Source organism: Eptatretus burgeri, chromosome 2 (assembly GCF_056783735.1).
Source record: "Eptatretus burgeri isolate ZD-2024b chromosome 2, Ebu_testis_v1, whole genome shotgun sequence".
Taxonomy (NCBI): Eukaryota; Metazoa; Chordata; class Myxini; order Myxiniformes; family Myxinidae; genus Eptatretus; species Eptatretus burgeri.
The window spans coordinates 152,224,792-152,244,406 of record NC_140962.1 but is presented as its reverse complement, the minus strand read 5'-3'; the positions used below and the strand labels follow the sequence as shown (position 1 = coordinate 152,244,406).

General features: G+C 43.9%; 2 protein-coding genes across 2 annotated transcripts in view; both read right to left on the bottom strand.

Annotated features, from left to right (window-relative positions):
• Window positions 1-19,615, bottom strand: part of LOC147033574 (uncharacterized) — a 111,554-nt gene that overhangs the window by 84,528 nt on the left and 7,411 nt on the right. Inside the window, exon 2 of the mRNA XM_085856859.1 lies at window positions 3,183-3,853. The gene's annotated coding sequence lies outside the window, so the exon portion shown is untranslated. The remainder of the gene's footprint in view (window positions 1-3,182; window positions 3,854-19,615) is intronic.
• Window positions 6,587-19,615, bottom strand: part of LOC147033573 (uncharacterized) — an 84,136-nt gene continuing 71,107 nt past the window's right edge. Inside the window, exon 10 of the mRNA XM_085851711.1 lies at window positions 6,587-9,308. Within this exon, the coding sequence (XP_085707837.1) occupies window positions 8,215-9,308 (1,094 nt within the window). The 3' untranslated portion in view covers window positions 6,587-8,214. The remainder of the gene's footprint in view (window positions 9,309-19,615) is intronic.

Below are 19,615 nucleotides of genomic sequence, written 5' to 3'. Positions count from 1 at the left end.
GTTTTGTTGTGTGTGTGGGACGGCCTGGTGGTGGTTGCAAGTGTCGTCAGTGGTGACATCGAGTCTGCGTTTGTTGTGCAAGAGCTGTGGGTGGTGTCCACAGTGGAGGCGTGCAAAGTGAACACAATCGGACCTGTAAAGTAGTTGGTCTGTGTCATGGATGGGTGGGGATTTACTGCCCAGGATACTGTTTGGGCCTAGTTTGTCGATTGCGTTTATGGTGATGTGGGTGTGGATGTGTTTTTTGTAGTTTCCGTTCTTCACTGGGAGGGTGTTTTTGAGGATGCCACTGTCGTGTCTTTGAGGTGTTGCTTTTATGTGTCTAGGGGCCTGTGGGTGGTTGTACATATTGTGGCAAGGGTGATTACCGATTATGGTTGGCACTTGCAAGGAACTGTGCACCTCTCATATCCAAGTGGTCTTTTTATAGCGTGGCGACATCGCGCTGTTATATAATTGGCTATTCTGTCCTGTGTCTTCTGTCACACTTATGGCTGCATATGTCCCTTTGATCTGAGGGCTATAAATAGAAATTTGTCCAACGTCACAACTCTTCCCATCATGCATGCTATTTCACCGTGTCTACATTTAAATTTTATAACCGCAAAATTGTTTCATCATCCTTAACCTAGACTTTTACTGCCCCCAACCACGCGATATCGAAGTATTCGGTTCTTGTTTAGCATTTTAATCTCTGTGTGTAGGTTGGTGTTTTTCATGTGAAACCTGTGATGATGTGAAGGTCTGAAGGGTGTTGAGATGTGTGTTTGATAGGCTGGAGGCCCAGGATGAGCTGGCGTAGTTAATGACTGATCTAATGTCCTGTTTTTATATTAATGATGTTGTTTCTTTGTGGTGTCCGAAGTCAGTGCCGTGAGTGCCCTAAATGTGGGAAGAGTTGAATGACGCGGGGTAGATGGTGTAAAGACTGACAAAGTGATAAAGGGAAATAGGCAGAAAAGAACAGCAAATACACCAAAATAAGAGAATGGGAGCAAGAGGTAAAAAAAATATAACGAGAGAATATGTCAGTAAACATTAAAAATTATAAAACTCCAGAGTAAGTGGAGTCGACACCAAGAAGTGCCGATGGGCTGCTGTTTTGGATTATTGGATGAGTACAACATGACAATCTCATATTTGAGAACCAGTTGCAGTGGTTAGGCTGGGATGTAAACATGTTTGACTAGATGATGAGAGGCAACACTGGAGCGAAGTGGATGGCACACCAACACAAATCCCCATGCTTTCCAGCAAAAGCAAAGTTGAAAGATGGCAAAAGGTTCCGCCAGAAATGATCCAACATCAAATTTCGAGTTTTCATCCAAAAAAAATCGTCAAATATTTCATGCGTTCCCACAATGTTGAGTGTATATGCTAAGTTTCACTAAACATGTGCCTGTAATTAAATTTTTTTAGTAATTTACCTTCTGACCCTGTCATAAGTGGGTGGAGCCAAATATGATACTTCTCTCGCACCTTATTGATCATAACTACAAAGTATGATTAATTTCTGCACAACCGTTTCGGAGATAGCGTGACGGATGGATGTAGAGACGGAGCCATTTACAATACCCCCCCCCTCCCCAATCTTTTTTTGCTTAAAAATCATATCAAAAAATATCATATTATCTGCATCCCTGTATGCAGATAATATTATGATTTGCAGATTATCGGTGGCTCGTCTTGGCCAAAAATAAATAAAGGAAGATTTGCAATAATCTCACAACGTTTCAATTTTAAAGATTATTTATCCACACATTTAAAATTATTTACAAAAACATTTTCTTTTTTTGAGACATTGGTAATTCGGATTACTTCCATTAACTCATCTTTGCAGTCTTCTCTTTACCTGGTTGCTTGACATTGCCATGCTTGCTGTGTACGTGAGTTGCCTTGCTGCCCTGTCGTCAGTTCATAACCTCCATCAATTTTACAATTAATTTATCCTTGCATTAAAAAATCAGATAACTAAAATATATCACACAACAAAATTTAAGTATCTTTTTTTTTTATTTTGATGTCTATTTTTAAACATTTGATGAAAAAAGAAAGAAAAAGACAAACCACAACACAGTGCTGCCAGAATTATACACCAGAGTTGTACAGTTTTTCTTTTGTTGGTTATATATTTTCCTTCTTATCTGAATGCAATTCTTAATTTAAAGTCTAATGTTTACATCTCAGCATTTTATGGTTCCCAAAAAAGCAACATTCAAAATGGTTCCTTACATGTAGGCAGCCATATTGACATGTTTTTCACGTTCTTTGGCTACATGTTCTCTTCTTCCTTCATTCTTACACACATTGTCTCTAAGTTCATAAAGATTGTGATTATCGGTTGAAATTGTTTTTCCTTAAAATGAGTTACAGGCGTCCATAACCATAATTGACCACATTATGGAACGTCGGACGAGGCCCTCACTTTTTTCACCTTTATTCGCTTTTAAATTTATTTTCTCCGCAACCGCTTGAGCGATTGCACAAGCCTTTTCAACATAGGATTGCCAACTCATGGATATTTTTAAAACAAAGTTACATGATGATTGAATGGAAAAATCAGACAGCGTTCCATAAAGTCTAATTTACTGTAACATGGGTCGCAGGGTGTTTCACGTGGTAAGAATAAACAGCCTCGACCTCGCTTCGCTCGGCCAAATAGTCATTACTTCCGGTTGTGAAAAATACCAGTTACAAAACATTTTTGAAAGTTATCCAAAAAAAAGGCAGCGCCCACGTTGATAGGATTTATCATTTCATATGCAGCGTGCGGTACTGCTAATGGTCAGTACTCCCTTGTGGGTTCGAGCAAGAATTTGAAATTTGTTTAATGTGTTGGCATTAACTCACTTCTTTATGATGAGGCACCATGATAGCTTTGTCATCCCCCAACTGACGCATATGCAACACCACGGTGACAGTTTATAGCTGGGATCGAGATTAGAATCCAGGCGAAACAGCTCAGAGTTGAGTTTGTGTACCGAAGGAGCATGGGGTGTGCCTATTGTTTGCACTGGCATATATATATGGGCAGAATCATGACCTTTTACTTTTTGATAATGACCCAGACATCACTGAAGATAAAGACTGAAAATTCTGATTGAAAAAGGCACCATTTCATTAAAGAATAGAATATTGTTTCTAACCATGCTGATATGTTAATGGTGGTGATTGTGACTCACGAACACTTTTCTTGTTTTTTAGTCACATCATTAGTGAGCGCAGCAGTGCCCCCTTGCACATTGCAGGTGATGAGAGTTTTCTTCTTGTCATGTTGCCGTAGAGGTCCAGGATCTTGGCAGATAAGTACTCCAGCACAGCTGCCAGATAGACAGGAGCATGCTCGGCATCGTCACCTTTACAAAGAAGCCTGTGGACAACTCCCAAAGGAACTGCAGTCGCGCATCGAAAGAACGAGGCTTTACCCCAGCACAAACCTTTCCACTCCCCTTACCACATCCTGACATGATGTTGGCACAGGATTAAAACAAATGGCTAACAAAAAAGATTACATGTAACAAACAAACACGGATTACTGAAGTTCGCCAAGTGGCTTGTAACTCGCTTCGAAAGCAAAGTGAAATGTTACGGATTTGTCTCTATACTGTAGAATGTTGTCCACTTCTGATCATGTCAATTGTGTTTATTGCAGAGCCTTCTCGTGTGCCTGTGTGGTTATTTGGATTACCCCCGTTAGCCTTTTCTTCGCCAACCTTCATCCTTGCAGTCTCCTCTGCCTCTCCTGCTTCAGCTGGTTGTTTGACATTGCAATGCTTGTTGTGTACGCGAGTTCCCCTGCTGCCACAGTGTCAGTTCATAACCTCGATCACCTTGCTCTTCCATGAGCCTCAATCTTATCGAGAAAAAAGGTGGAAGGTGGGGGAAGGGGAGAGAACACAACACGACAAGCAGTTAAAGCCATTTTATGTGCACCATTACCCTGAGCATGTTACAGTTAGTTACACCTCTAAGCTTTCCTGGCATGCCGGTTCAGCGCCTGTTGATATCCTGATCAGCAGCTGCTCCTACCAGTTAATACACGCAAAGTTCCCCAGACCAGATACATGGTGTTATACTATTTGATTACCTCTGCCACCATAGGTGGACAGAGATTGTGTTTTCACCCCTGTTTGTTACTTGCAAAATCGAAGCTTCTTCTCTGTTTATTTCTCTGTCTGTGAACAGGATATCGAAAAACATTGTGGACGGATTTGGACAAAAATTGATTCCGTCTGTTTGTATGTTAATTGCCTACTGGTCACATTTTAACTCCGATTTTCATGAAACTTCACCACCTGGTAGAGGTAGTGACAAGCTGGAATCTTATTGTTTTTGAGGTCAAAAGGTCAACATCGGCGAAAGGTCAGCAATTTTGTTAGATTTCGAAAATCCTCAATTTTCATCCAAATGACTTAAAATTTGAACAGGATTTCCATATTGCATCACTGAATTCAACCATTATTTTAGAAGTCTCAAAGGTCAAAAGGTTAACATCGGCCAAATTTCTAAGGTGGTCAATTTTCATCCGATTGACTTGAAATTTGAAGAGGATTTGCATATTTGGTCATTGAATTCAATGACCAATTATTTTGGATCTCAAATTTGTTTGAGGGACTTCACATGTATCGTGCTCTGCATGATGCCTTTCTTCTTTATTTGTCTGTGAACAGGATATCTCAAAATGTTGTGGATGGATTTGGACAAAAATTTGTGGACAGATTGGGTGTTTGACAAGGATGAAATGATTCGATTTTGGTGACGATCCGGATCTGGATGCTTGAATTTATTGGGTGATTTTTCACCATTGAGGGCTAAAAACAATATCAAACACGATATCTCAAAAAGTTATGGACGGATTCTGACGAAACTTGGTGGTCAGATTACGTATATGATAAAGGAAGAATTGATTAGATTTTGGTGAATATCTGGATCTGGATCCGAGAAATTTTTTTACGTGATTCTTCAGGCCGAGGTCACATTTGCCCCAGCGGCCGTAGGGTCTCCAAAATCTACGGCCACGAGCAATTATACGGCGGCCGCAGTATTTCCACGGTCACACAATGTAGCAGTCACATGTTTTTATTTTTCGGGGAGCCGCACGGCGTATTTAGGCCTAAGTCACATTTGCCATGGCGGCCGTGGGGTCTCCAAAATCTACGGCCATTAGCAATTATACGGCGGCCGCAGTATTTCCACGGTCACACAATGTAGCAGTCACATATGTTTTTCTTTTTCGGGGAGCCGCATGGCGTATTTAGGCCTAAGTCACATTTGCCACTGCGGCCGTGGGGTCTCCAAAATCTACAGCCATGAGCAATGATACGGCGGCCGCAGTATTTCCACGGTCACACAATGTAGCAGTCACATATGTTTTTCTTCTTCGGGGAGCTGCACGGCATATTTATAAATTGTGGAGACCGAAAACGTGGGGGTGCCGTACGGTCTTTGATTTGATGTCGCACGGTGACCTTAGGGCGTTCCTGCGGCGGCCATAGAATTTAAGGCAGACGCAAGGTGCCCGCAAGGCGACCGCATAACACGCAGTCAATTGGCATACGCCCTCCGAATCCCCATTTGAATTGCACACCATTATTCAACAGTCATCTCACCTCTACCTTCAATATACTCTAACCACCACCACTGCCTTTTGGAAGTAACAGAGAGCAATGGCGCCACGTACGATTGCAGACACTTGGATGCTGGACGTTCAGGCATCGAACTCGGAGGGCAAGTGTGTGCGAAGCTCCATTCAACATCCTCAGGATAGCCCTAGCGTTTCGCTCAATTACAGCCCCCATTGGGGTTCAGCGCACGTTCATGCCCAGAAAGCGCAACAAAATACCCCAGCACCGTGTTGAGTATGGAGCTCTGTTGCATGAGGAAGCCCAGAACATAATGGAGCCATCTTCACGACTGTACCCATGCATGGGCGGAGCCAGCGCCAGGGTAATCGTCTTTTCCTCCATTGGTCGAGCATAATCCGCACGCAGTGTTAGCTGGGAAGTATTACCGCACTGATTGCCTCGACGTGTTAGCTGGTTCAAACGTGGCAACTCTGCTCGGCTGTACCGAATCAGGTACAAGACAAGTATGCATCAAGGGCACAAGCCCCGCCTTGATACTGTCGTCCAAAGGAAAGGCAACAAGCGAAGTATTGATAACCCTGCCACGATAGGTGGTACCCAATCGGCGTTCATGGTTGATTAGCAGCTCGCCAAGTCGTGGAGTTATCTGCGGCTGGTAGCCTCAGGACTGGATGTTTGGGAGGAACTTGAGTGCTTCCCCTCGTGGCGAGCCTCGAACCTCGGGCCGTAACAATATTTTCTACTCCCGATAAACCACCCCCCACCTGTCCTAAAATTTTGCTGATGTATTCATCTTGTCCACCCCTTACATTCTCCTCTACCGCTCATCATTACCTGCATTGCTTGTTTGTCTGTCTCCATCTGTCTTTTCCCTCTGCTCTGCTGTTGGCAGTCTCCCCCTTCTGCTGAATCCTGATCCATTCTGCATTCCATTTCTTCCATGAGTACAAATAATTCCAAAAAAATAATTCCAAAGCAAGTCATTGCAACATCAGCCAGCATTTTCTAAATAATCAACATGTTTATTCTCTCCACAATGGTGAGGGTGCATGCTTCAAGTCCAACCTCCAGACTGTTCCTCTAAGAAGATGTTATATGTCACACTGTAGTATATCATCATCTCCTTTTAAGATATTGATTATGCCGTAGTAGGCTGGTTATAAGGGGCAAAACTTTAACACAAAACAGGCTGAGTGCGAATGGAGAGTAACATCACTTAAGCTTAACAGACCAAAGCAAAAGCTCTGAATCACAGAACAATTCAAGAATGTGAAAGACCACAATAATAATAAAATAAAATAAAAGACAAAAATGCATTAACAGTGTTGTGGGAATGACTCCTCGGGGTTAATAGATCCTTCCTATAACCAGTTATTTCTCAGGAAGTTTTTTTTTCGACAAGCGCAAAGTAATTACATGTAATATTAGATATTCATCGCTGTTATATTTAGATAGACGATGTCCACCTTCCATATCTGTCAAGAAATTATCAACCGTTTTGTCCCCATTTATTTAATGTCTTTGTCCTTTGTTATCTGTTATCTGTCTAAATGTTTCCCGTTAAGCCTTGCGGCACGACTTTTGACAGGAAAATGAGATGCGTGTCGTTAAAGATGCCCGATTTATCTGAGAGAGCTCATGGTGCAGCTGCTATGCTCATGGGAATGCCGTTTCAACTCTGACCTTGTGGAAATGCCGTTGCATGGTCGCCCCGCCCACCATGCCGATCAACGACCAATGGCGAATGAGAGTGGAGTGGCACAGGGCTCATCAAAGAGGGAAGAGATAATATAAGAAGGCGCGCAGGGAGAAAGAAGAAAAGCTTCCTGGAATCGACTGAAAGGATTTTGCCTCATCTCTGGCCACGGAACGTTTGCCCTGCCATGGAATGGAAATGCCTCCAAAAACTTTTGCACGGCCTTGCCAGTTTTCTGGCCATCTCTTCCTGTCTTGTGAATTTCCTCGTCTATCTCTCGTGGAGTGTTTGATGGCTCCACATGAAGTATGACTAATAAAGGAATCTTCTGATCGTTTGTTGGCATCGAGGCCACATGTTGATAGGAGTTCAAGAGTTATTTTGTTGGATGCATCGTTTATATTTGTGCAGTGCTTTCATTTTCGTTTGCTTCCCAAAGCCATTTGCTCTTAATAAATATACCTGGTCTGAGGATGAATTCCACTTGTTTTAGCTGCTTTGTTTGGCGGTTTCGGCTGGTGGTAGATTAATGGTGGTGTGGTTCAAATTGCTTTTGACTGCGCTCATGACCTTACAGTTTGCTTGGCCAAATGAATGAGGCACTGGCATCTATCGCCATGACATCTGGATGATTCTTTAGCCCCATGAGTCGTGTAATATGGAAAATAGGCCTGTGAACTTGCTTGGGGGCCGTGGACTTAGCTGGCGGTTGCGGTCGTTTTGACATGACAACCAGAACGGATCCACAGCTGTAACAACAATATTGTTCACGACAGAAATACATGAAATCAGTTCCTTCTAATTCTTAATCTCCATTCACAGCAAAAGCACAAATGTGCAAATGTTTCACAGACCGTTAGGAAATGTACACCTGCAACATTTAAGGGAGTTTTTCTTGGACATGGGACAAACCTATTTCCAAAAAAAACCCCATCAATCTTTTTTACAATTACCCCATGAAGGATTTGATGTCGGTGCTGATTGTTTCTCCTTCATGTGAAATAATTGCATGTGTTTCTGACAGTACGACGCCTGAGTGAATCCCTTGCCACAAACGCTGCATGTATATGGTTTCACCCCAGTGTGTACACGTCCATGCCTTTTCAAATCGGATTGATCAGAGAAGGTCCTCGTACAAACTGTACAAGCATATGGGCGCTCGCCCGTGTGACTGCACATGTGATTTTGACGCTGGGATGCCCGGCTGAATCCCTTACCGCATATGTTGCACGGGTACGGGCGCTCCCCAGTATGAAGTCTCATGTGAATCCGACAGTGTGACGACTGACGGAACCCCTTATTGCATACAGTACATGTGTATGGGCGCTCCCCTGTGTGAGTTCTCATGTGAATCTGACATTGCGATGACCGACTGAATCCCTTACCGCATACAGTGCAAGTGTACGGGCGCTCCCCCGTGTGCATCCTCATGTGTATCCGACAAGTCGTCGAGTGAATGAATCCCTTCCCACATACACGGCATACGTGGGGCTTCACTCCTGTGTGAATACGAGTGTGCTTTTTCAAATCCGATTGATCCGAGAAAGTCTTTGCACAGACTTCACAAACGTACGGACGCTCCCCTGTGTGGTGACTCAAATGCCTCCTTAAAGACTTTCCATCTGTGAATCTCTTCGCGCAAACCGTGCACGTGTACGGGCGCTTTCCCGCGTGAATTCGCTCGTGAATCCGACAGTCTGCCGACTGAACGAATCCCTTACCACAGACGTTGCACGTGTAAGGGCGTTCCTCCGTGTGAATCTTTTTGTGTCGCTGACAGGTTGATGAGTCACCGAATCCCTTATCACACACACCACAAGTGTACCGTTTGTCTCTTGTGTGGTTCTGAATGTGTGTCACAAACATACCTTTATAATTTGTACTATAAGAACAATCAGTGCATTTATACATTTCATCACTGGAAAATTGTAGGTGCATGTCCATGTGCATCTTCAAGGCTGCCTTTCTGGCGAAGCTGAGAGAGCACAAGGTGCACGGTAATTTCTTGCTGAGCTTCTCCTGCTCCCCTGTGAAGATCATTCATTAAATAAATTAACATTTCTCAGCATCTAGCTTACATTGAATGTAAACTTAACATACATCATCAAATGATACATTTAGCCACATTGTGCATGGAATCAAAGTATGTGGACACCTGCTCGTCCAACATCGTGGGCATTAATATGGAGTTGGTCCCCCCCTTTGCTGCTATAACAGCCTCCATTCTTCTCGGAAGGCTTTCAATTAGAGTTTGGAACATTGCTGTGGGGATTTGCTTCCATTCAGCCACAACAGCATTAGTGAGGTCGGGCACTGATGTTTGGTGATTCGGTCCATGCTCGCAATCGGTGTTCAAATTCATCCCAAAAGGTGTTTGATGTGGTTAAGGCCATGGCTGTATGGACCTCGCTTTGTGCATGGGAGCATTGTCATGCTGAAACAGGAAAGGACCTTCCCCAAAGTGTTGCCACAAAGTTGGAAGCGTAGAATTGTTGAGAATGTCATTGTACTGCATGCTGTAGCGTTAACATTTCCCTTCACTGGACCGAAGAGGCCTCACCTGAACCATGAAAAACATCCCCAGACCATTATTCCTCCTCCACCAAACTTTACAGTTGGCACGACGCATTTGGGCAGGCAGCATTCTCCAAACCCAGATTCGTCAGTCGGACTGCCAGATGGTGAAGCGTGATTCATCATTCCAAGAACGCATTTCCACTGCTTCAGAGTCCAATGGCGGTGAGCTTTACACCACTCCAGCCGACGCTTGACATTGTGCATAGTGATCTTAGGCTTGTGTGCGGCTGCTCGGCCATGGAAACCCATTTCATGAAGGTCTCGATGAACAGTGTTTCTGCTGACATTGCTTCCAGAATCAGTTTGGAACCCGGTAATGAGTGTTGCAAGCGACGATAGACAATTTTTTCCATGCTACGCGCTTCAGCACTCGGCGGTTCCATTCTGTGAGCTTGTGCGGCCTACCACTTCACGGCTGAGCTGTTGTTGCTCCTAGACGATTCCACTTCACAATGACAGCACTGACAGTTGACCAGGGCTGTTCGAACAGGGCAGAAATTTGACTGACTTGTTGGAAAGGTGGCATCCGATGACGGTGCCATGTTGAAAGTCACTGAGCTTTTCAGTCCGGCCCATTCTACTGCTAATGTTTGTCTATGGAGATTGCATGGCTGTGTGCTTGATTTTATACACCTGTTTGCAATAGGTGTGGCTGAGATAGCCGAATCCACTAATTATAAGGGGTGTCCGCATACTTTTCGCCATGTAGTGCATTTTCCCTGTAATTTTAGACTCCTTTATAATTGTACATTGACAAACATTGCAGTTAACATGGGGTAAGAGCTTTTCTTGCTTCCATAATTTCCCTTTTTATTTTGTTCATAAGAAAAACTTGGATTATTCATCATGCACACTCGTGAAACATGCTTGTGGTCCTCAAAGGGTTAGCATCAATAGTACAGTAGATTAAAGAAAAATCGTTCAGATTGTGAAAATTGGCATAAATGTCCATTTTTATATGTTCTCTCATATAAGAGCAGGACACACCTGATCAGAATACGTTTACGGCCACCATCTTGAATTTCAAAATTGCCGCCACCGAAAATAATATCTTAAGATATCTCGGTCACCAAGAGACCTAGCATAATGAATAAAGAGTCTAATACAATGTTTTCACACACAAGGAATGCAATAAACACACTTAAAATGCTCTATTGTCAGTCTTTCTGCTTTAAAATGACATATACACTGTCCCAAGTTTGTTCATCAGGTCTCGACACAGTTCTGACTTAAATCTGTATGATAACATGTTCCTGCACAATGTAGAGCATGCAAGAATAACCTCGTATCAGCTTCTTCATGGTTGCATGGAGCTAGAGAAGATTCTATGTTGCACTCTTGGGAAGAGATAACATTGGTATCTTGTGTACTATATAGCTCCTTCTCTTGTGTGGATAACTTAGGCCTAAGTCACATTTGCCACGGCGGCCGTGGGGTCTTCAAAATCTACGGCCACAAGCAATTATACGGCGGCCGCAGCATTTCCACGGTCACACAAGTTTTTATTTTTCGGGTAGCCGCACGGCATATTTATAAATTGTGGAGACCGAAAAGGTGGGGGTGCCGTACGGTCTTCGATTTGATGTCGCACAGTGACCTTAGGGCGTTCCTGCGGCGGCCATAGAATTTTCAAGGCAGACGCAAGGCGACCGCAGGGGGACCTAAGGCGAATGTGCGGCCAGACGGACGGTAACGAGTGGGGTTTCTTTTTTTAACCAGTTTTTTTTGTTGTGGCTTGTCGAATTGCTACGGCGAATGTAGAAATGAAAAAAAGTTATAACTCCGCGTTACAATTCCACGGCGACCTTACGACCTGTAAAATATAGCCAAACGGCGAAGGGCCACCATGAGGCCACCACAGAAACTCTGCGGCCGCCGCACATTTCTGTCAATTCAGAGGGCGTACGGCCGCCGTATCCTCGCCATAGAGCAAATGTGACTTCGGCCTTAGCGACGCACTGTGACAGGTAATGATACAGCTCACTGTTATTTTGGTCCACGTGAAGAAAGCTCTGCCAGTTCTGCGGAATGGGCGTAGAATTTGTGATAATAATGCGGCTCCCCATTCCCCTCCTCTTTCTCGTTGAATTCTTCAAACTGTTGTCAATATACCGATCCCATATAACATCCAGACGTTTTGTGTTTTGCAGATTTCTCAGTACATAAGGCAAGAACACATTTTCAGCATAGTCTCCAAATGTTGAGCAGGACTTAGGAAGCAGCATATTGACTATAACAGATCCATCGAGAATCTTGGCATCTACCTCTGGTGTACCACACTCAGAAGCCATACTAGTAGCCAGCTTGTCGAAACATCCAATAAGGTATGATTTAGTACACTGCCTCAGTTCTCCCATGTATGAAAGAGAAGGTGGTGATCCCTGGTTTTCATGACTGAAGAATACAACCATGTCCCCTTCTCGGGACTGACAAGATATGTACATTCTGCCAAACAACTCACAGTTGCTTTTCAGAGTCATAATTTGGTGTGATGTTCTGGAGTGTTTTGAGGGTGAAGTGTTGTGGAAGGGAGCCATGTTGTTCTTTCGTATGATATCTGAAATTGGTTTCACTCGCTGCTCCAAGCATTCAGCAGCATATGTGTCATATTTTGACTGCCCATTTGCTTCCACATTCCTCAGCCTAAAGATTGCATCTTCTGTCATCATCTCCTTTGTGTCCAGCACGATCAGATCATTTGTATCTTCTGTGAAGGGATTACCGAATTCTTCAAATGTTGCAACCACAGCTTTGACGTGTTGGGCAAATTTCAACTGAGTGGATTGTCCCTGATCATGGTGCCCTGTAGATTTTGTGGAAGTAATTCCAAATGAATTCTCAAACTCGTCGATGATTCGAGCCACCTGAGCACCAGCTGTAATCCACTTTATCAAATCAGAAGGATTATAATTATCAGCGATTCCAATCACGTCTCATTATTTTCAGACAGCAACTGATTTTTAGTGCATCAATTGCAATTACAGATCATATTCATGCATGCAGAGAGTGATAGTGATTGACCCACGCACAGGGACGTTCTCTGGAATGCATGGATCGACTGACAGCTGGAACGACCACGGACCATAGTTTCAGAGCGAATGACAGACAGGCTCTTAGAATTATAACACCTTTCAAAACATTACATTGAAAATTAAATTGGATAAAGCCATTTCTAGACGCTCATAGCATTTGGATATCAAACATCCAGCAAACACTTTTAAGTATTTAGTTGTTTATGAAAGGGTCTCATTTCAATTTTAAAGCAGAAAGACTGAAAATGGAGGAAGTGTGTTTATTGGATTCCTTGTGTGTGTGACAACATTGGATTAGACTCTTTATTCAAGTGCTTAGGCCTCTTGGTGACCAAGATATCGTAAAAATAGTTTTCGGTGGCGGCCATTTTGAAATTCAAGATGGCAGCCGTAATTGTAGTCTGATCATGCGTGTCCTGCTCTTTTATGAAAGAGCATGTAAAAGTAGTCAAGTGGACCAGTTTTTACACTTTGAACGATTCTGGTGAAATGTTGACAATCTACTGTACTGCAATGGAATCTCATATCTGGGTCTTATCAATGCACAGAGCAAGTTTAAAATGATATTTCCTATATTTCTGTGAGTCTGATTTTCATTCAGGAGCAAAACGGTGAAGGTTAACCACCTTGAAATCTTCACTTTTTCATCCAAATGCTGAAAATTATGTATAAAAGACGATTTGAATTTCAGATTTGTGCAAGCAACAACAGGTTAAAAGTACCCGGCGAGCAGAACCGAGTCACCGAAAATGAACACGCAATGTATGCGCAAAAGGGAAGGTTAGCATTCATCCGTCATTTTTAAAATATCGTATTGTGCAAGATATCGCACGCAGTTGTTCCTGAAAAAGAAATCTGCAAAAGGTTGACATTCTGTAATTAAAGATACTTATAAAAGTTAGCCAGAAAGTCATGCTGTATTCAAAAGTGTTCCAGGTTGGAAGCTGTCATTTATTAAAATCGCGAAAAAACAAATAGAAGAAGTTGAGTTAATGAAGCACAAGAAAAGGTTATTCAGCCCAAGGTGTCAGGCTTGCATTCTTGATATGAATCAAAACTTGTATGGCATATGTTAGTGGTGGTGGTGGTGGAAGGAAGGAGAGTGATGGTGATGAGAAACAGACAGCAGGAAGGAGATGGAGAGTTGTGAGACAGAGGGTTGGGATGAGAAGAGAAGGGTAAGGAATTGTACAATAGATAAGACATAGCTCTTCACAAGAAAAACAAGGGATGTGAGATATGTATATATATATATATATATATATATATATATATATATATATATATATATATATATATATATATATATATATATATATATATATATATACAGTAGACTACGCACAAGTCAGCAGCGTGTAACTCGTCATTTCGCCTAAGTCGGCAGCGTCAAAAAGTCCCAAATTTATCTAATGTTAAATCCCTTTGAATAAAGTCTGTAAGTCATCATCTCTCAGTCGTCACTTCGTCTAAGTCGTCAGATGTTGTCCGTTCCCGCGTAATGGAAACTCAAGTAAATTACCACTCCTAACTCGTCACACGGAACTGCTGCCTCGTGAGAAGCCCGATTTCATGGAATCATGATGCGCGCTCATTGGTGTACACCGCCAGTGATGGGCTATTTATAACTGCGCTGCGTTCAGCTCAGTCAGCGACCACGGTGGTCGCTGGCTCAGTGTGTGGCCAGGCTCGGCATTGCGTATTACGCAAGACGGGGTCATAAGCCGTGGTCATCGTGACGACAGTTGTCATTCTACTTTGGATATCTACACATGTTGATCGCACTGCAGGCAGGACGATGGCGACTAAGCGTAAGCTTCGAACTAAAACTTACCAAGAAAAATACGACATTATCAAGTTTTGCGAGACAAACCCACTGATGAAGAAAACAGCCATAGCTGAGAAGTTCGACATCAAACGGCAGACATTGAACGATATCTTGAAGAATAAGGGCAAGATATTTGGACAAGTGGAGAAGATCGCGAGGCCGGTGGTAAGTGTGAAACGCGTGAAATGTGTGTCCTTTGAAGATGTCTGACGCGCTAATCTGGTTTCGGAAAATGTCGGCTCAGCCAAATATTCGGTTGGACGGTGAAATGTTGCTGCTGAAGGCACGTAAGTTCGCTGCGGACCTCGGGCGTGATGATGCCGTACCTTGCCGATGCACTGGATAGACAGATTCAAAGTGAGGTGGGGAATCGGCAAGGTCAAGAAGTGCGGCGAATCAGGCGGCATGGATTCGGTGACTTCATCCTTCACCCCACAGTCATCATGAATGTTCGCATACGCGCAAGTCGTCACTTTTTTTCTCGGTCCCGATGGTGACGACTTACGAGTAGTCTACTGTGTATATGTGTATATATATATATATATATATATATATATATATATATATATATATATATATATATATATATATATATATATATATATATATATATACATATATATATATATTTATATATATATATATATATATATATATATATATATATATTGTCCCAAAAAAATAAAACTTTTAAAATGCTTCGTTTGGTCCTAAAAAAGTAGTAATTTTGTCACTAATGCTTCATTTCTTGTTGCAGAGACCCTGAAGTTTATTTTGATAAAAAGCAAGCACCAGAAAAATGCCAAGACTGACCGTACAACAATGGACGAAAATTGTTGAACTTTGGCACCAGACAAAAAGTGTCATACAGGTGCAACGTCTTTACTCGAGACATTTCGGTATCCACTTGCGCCATCGCAAACTTTACCAATGTGGGAACCATCTGTGACCTTCACAAGGGTCACAGTGGTCGGAAGAGAACAGGTTGTAGTGAAGAAAATGTGGAAATGTTGAGACAGGCGGTCATTCAGAGTCCAAAAAAAAAATTGATTCGACGACTTTCTGCCGAGACAAACATTCATAAGAGCACCGTTCAGGGGATCCTTCGCCAAGCTGTTCATGCCTTTCCATACAAAATTTAAACGGTGCTTACTGATCAACAGAAACGTAAACGACTTGACTTTGCAAATTGGTTCTCAGGAAAGTTGGAGGAAGATGCAGACTTCCTCAAAAAACTTCACATGACGGACGAATGCCATGCTCACTTGTCCGGGGAGGTAAACAAGTAAAACTTTCGGTACTGGGGAACTGAAAATCCTGGTAATGCATCAACTGAACTGGTGCCTCGATTTGTTCTCAAAGTCACCATGTGGGTGGCGGTTGGTTGGTATGGGATAATTGGTCCATACTTCTTTGAAGATGACCAGGGACGCACTTGCATGGTAAACCAGAGGAACCATCGTGAAATGATTCAGGAATTCTATCTGCCTGAGCTACGTACTCAGGCCCGTAGGAGAAGCAACCTGATCCAGATGAGAACCCAGTGGTTCCAGCAGGATGGGGCACCGCCCCATACAGCCAGGGAAACGAGCCATTTTCTGCACCAACATTTTGAGGGCCGCTTTATCTCCCTCTACGAAAACGTTGAGTGGCCACCGTATTCCCCTGACCTTACTCCTCCAGACTTCTTCTTGTGGGGGTATCTCAAGGACAGGATCTATGGAAACCCTCGGCCTCAGTCTTGTTCAGCTGAAGGAAAACATCAACCGAGAAATCCAGAACATTCCTCAGGAAACGTTTCCCAAAGTAATGGAGAACATGACAACGCGTTTGCAGGCAGTGATTGGACAACGTGGAGCCTACGTCGAACATGTGGTCTAAAATAAAACGAAGATTCTACACCAAAATTTAAATTTTGGTGGAAATTTTGACATTGGTACAATAAACTTCAACCTTTCAGCTTTCTATCCAGCCATATATCTTTTTTTTTTTTTAAATACATGTTATGATCATCCTCTTTGTAGATGAAAAGTTGTATTTTTTTGGGACACCCTGTATATATATATATATATATATATATATATATATATATATATATATATATATATATATATATATATATATATATATATATATATATATATATATATATTGTTGCGTGCCGGGGGTCGGGTGAGAAGACCATTTGGGAGGAAAGCTATCTCGGCTCCCACCAGACTCCCTGTAATTGTAGGCCATCGCACACGGATAATTCCGTGACGCAGAGGGCCGCTAATAACTCAACCGCGTGACCCAGTGTCCTCCCATCTATGGATTAACCAGGTTACCTAATTAATAATCTGACTTAATTACCGGGGAACACGCCCTCGGTACGCCTTGTCCGAGCCAGATCACTTTACCGGACCTGATCGGATGCAGCCGATCGACACTGCAAAGGACGTACCGGCTAAAAGGAATGGATCGTTGGGAATAAAGTCCTGGCTAAGCGCGGATTTGGACCATGCTGGATCAATGAAAGAAAAGACAAAAACTAGCTGGAAACATCTATATATTAATACTGAAGGACCAATTTTGTGCTCCTCCTAGCGGTCGCGTCACGTTTTTCTCAGTACTGTGACCTGGACTGAAAGAGACTTTGTACCTGTAAGAGTGCATCGCACATCGTGGCAATAGTCAACTTTCAACTCTGAAGCAGAATAAACACTTTTCGTTTTACATGGCGACGTGTGACGTCACCGCTGAGAGGCGTCAGGACGTCATGACATCATCGGTCATTCGCTGACGTCATTACGTCTGTCGTCGACAGACCGTTACTGCTGAGAGGTGTAATTCCACTCCTTGAAAATAGCGTCTGCAATGTAAAACCCTCTTCTGCACATGTACCTCAGAATGTGAATTTGACACAAAAATGTAACAAGAAACATTGTATCTATATATTAATACTGAAGGACCAATTTTGTGCTCCTCCTAGCGGTCACGTCACGTTTTTCTCGGTACTGTGACCTGGACTGAAAGAAAGGGGCCCAGGGGCAAGTAGGGCGGGGAGTGAAGAGGCGGGGGCAGGGTAATTAAATTTTTTGGCGTGGTTAAGCAAATTGAAGGTGGGGGTGGGAGGCGGGGGGGAATGGGGCAGGGGCGGGGGATGAGTAGGCAGGGGCAAGCAAGCCCTGTCCAGTCCATGTCCCTCGAGTGTGGGTGAGCTGGTGAGGGTGGTTGAATGAACGGAATCTGTCTGTGACGGGGTTTCGGCTAGTTTCTAATAATAATTTATTAACAAGCAAGTGAGGAAGGGTATGCGGTACGATCAATAGATTTATTGAGGTGTGCAAGCAGAGATAGGGAAGAAAGGTGTGGTGCAACAATAAACAAGCAACTTACAAAAAGGGGGCACAGAGCAGACTTAACACGAAATCATAATAATCTTCTGCAGTCTTCCTTATATGGACAGGCGCCAGGACACACACACACAGACACAGAAAACCCGATGAAGAGGAGTTATTTCAGCAAGACAGGAGAGGAGTTGAGGCTCCGGTCTCTCGGTACCTTTGCACGCTTGCCCAAACGCACCACCAATATGTTTGGGGGGATGCTCTGTGGTGCGGTACCCCCTTGACAGCTGGGGCGTTGTCTCTTGCTTCGTGGCAACTCGTGAAAAGCGTCGACCAGAGAATGTGACACGACCGTCGGCGTGAAGGAGGGGCTTGGGTGGAGAAAGGTGGAGTCAGCGTCGTGTGGGCAGAGAAGAGGAGGAAAAGTCCAGGCGATAACGGCAGGAGGCGGAGTCGAGGCGATGATGACAGAAGGCAGAGTCAAAGTCCAGCTTGAGCGGGAGGCGAGGCAGGGCAGAGCAGAGAGATCGAAGGCTCGCTCGTACCTCTATAGGCCCCGTAGCGTGGGGCGGGGAGCCACCCCGAAGCGGTGTCGTCACCCGAATCGGGCGCTCTGATTGGCCCCGACCCCCTGCGTGGCCTGGCTGCGATGGCCGGAAACTGTAACATTCCATTTCCAGCAAGACGAGTCCAAGCCGCAAAAATGTCCCCCTCCGACCCCACGACATTATATGAATCGCCCACACCGAACTCCGCATCATGAATTGCCTTGCAAAAACCCCCGGGCCGTGCCGAGCCGGCCGAGGGTCCCGCATGCCCGCTCGGGTGCCCTGACCAGCGCTGGTCAATGTGCCTGCTTCGTGTGCGCCACATGGTCTGAGCTGTACAACATGCCTCCGCCCGATCACAGCTTCGCTGACTGTAGAGGTGAGAAAACGTCTGCCGTCTGTGGGGAACACCCGCGGACGCCAGCAAGGAGCGACAGTAAAGTGTTAGGATAAATCCATGCATGTTTCACGCAGTATGTGCAGATCCGCCATGGCCAACGTGGTCAGCACTCGCATTCGCCTGATTCTGCGATCGTGTGCGCTGGGCCAACCCCAATATGTGTCAGAAATTGAGGGGGAACGATCGGTTATATAATTATATGGAGGTCTGGAATGAAAAGGATATAGATATTTGTCAGATGGAGAAATGAACGGAAAAGAGAATGCCGAGAATAATGAGTCCAGAAATGGGTTTAAAGGAACGCGCCACTTGAGCCTTGCACACTCGCATCCCACCCAACGTGGCATGGGGTTGCCTTTCTATTATTGGCCTCAGTATGGGTTCGGTGCAGCATGGGCATTGTGCTGGGTGTGTTTCCTGTCCATTAGATGGAAATTTCCGCTGCGCGTGCGTTTCGCAGGCTGTGTTTTCTACGGAGGGGTGTCCAGCGTAATGCCTGCTTGACCTTTGCTGAGGACCCATCTCACAGCGAAGGGCGCACGTGGCTCAGATTTACCTCAGGAATAATCAGAAAAGAAGAGTAGGAATGAAGTTAGAAATGAAATGAAGAAGAAATGATG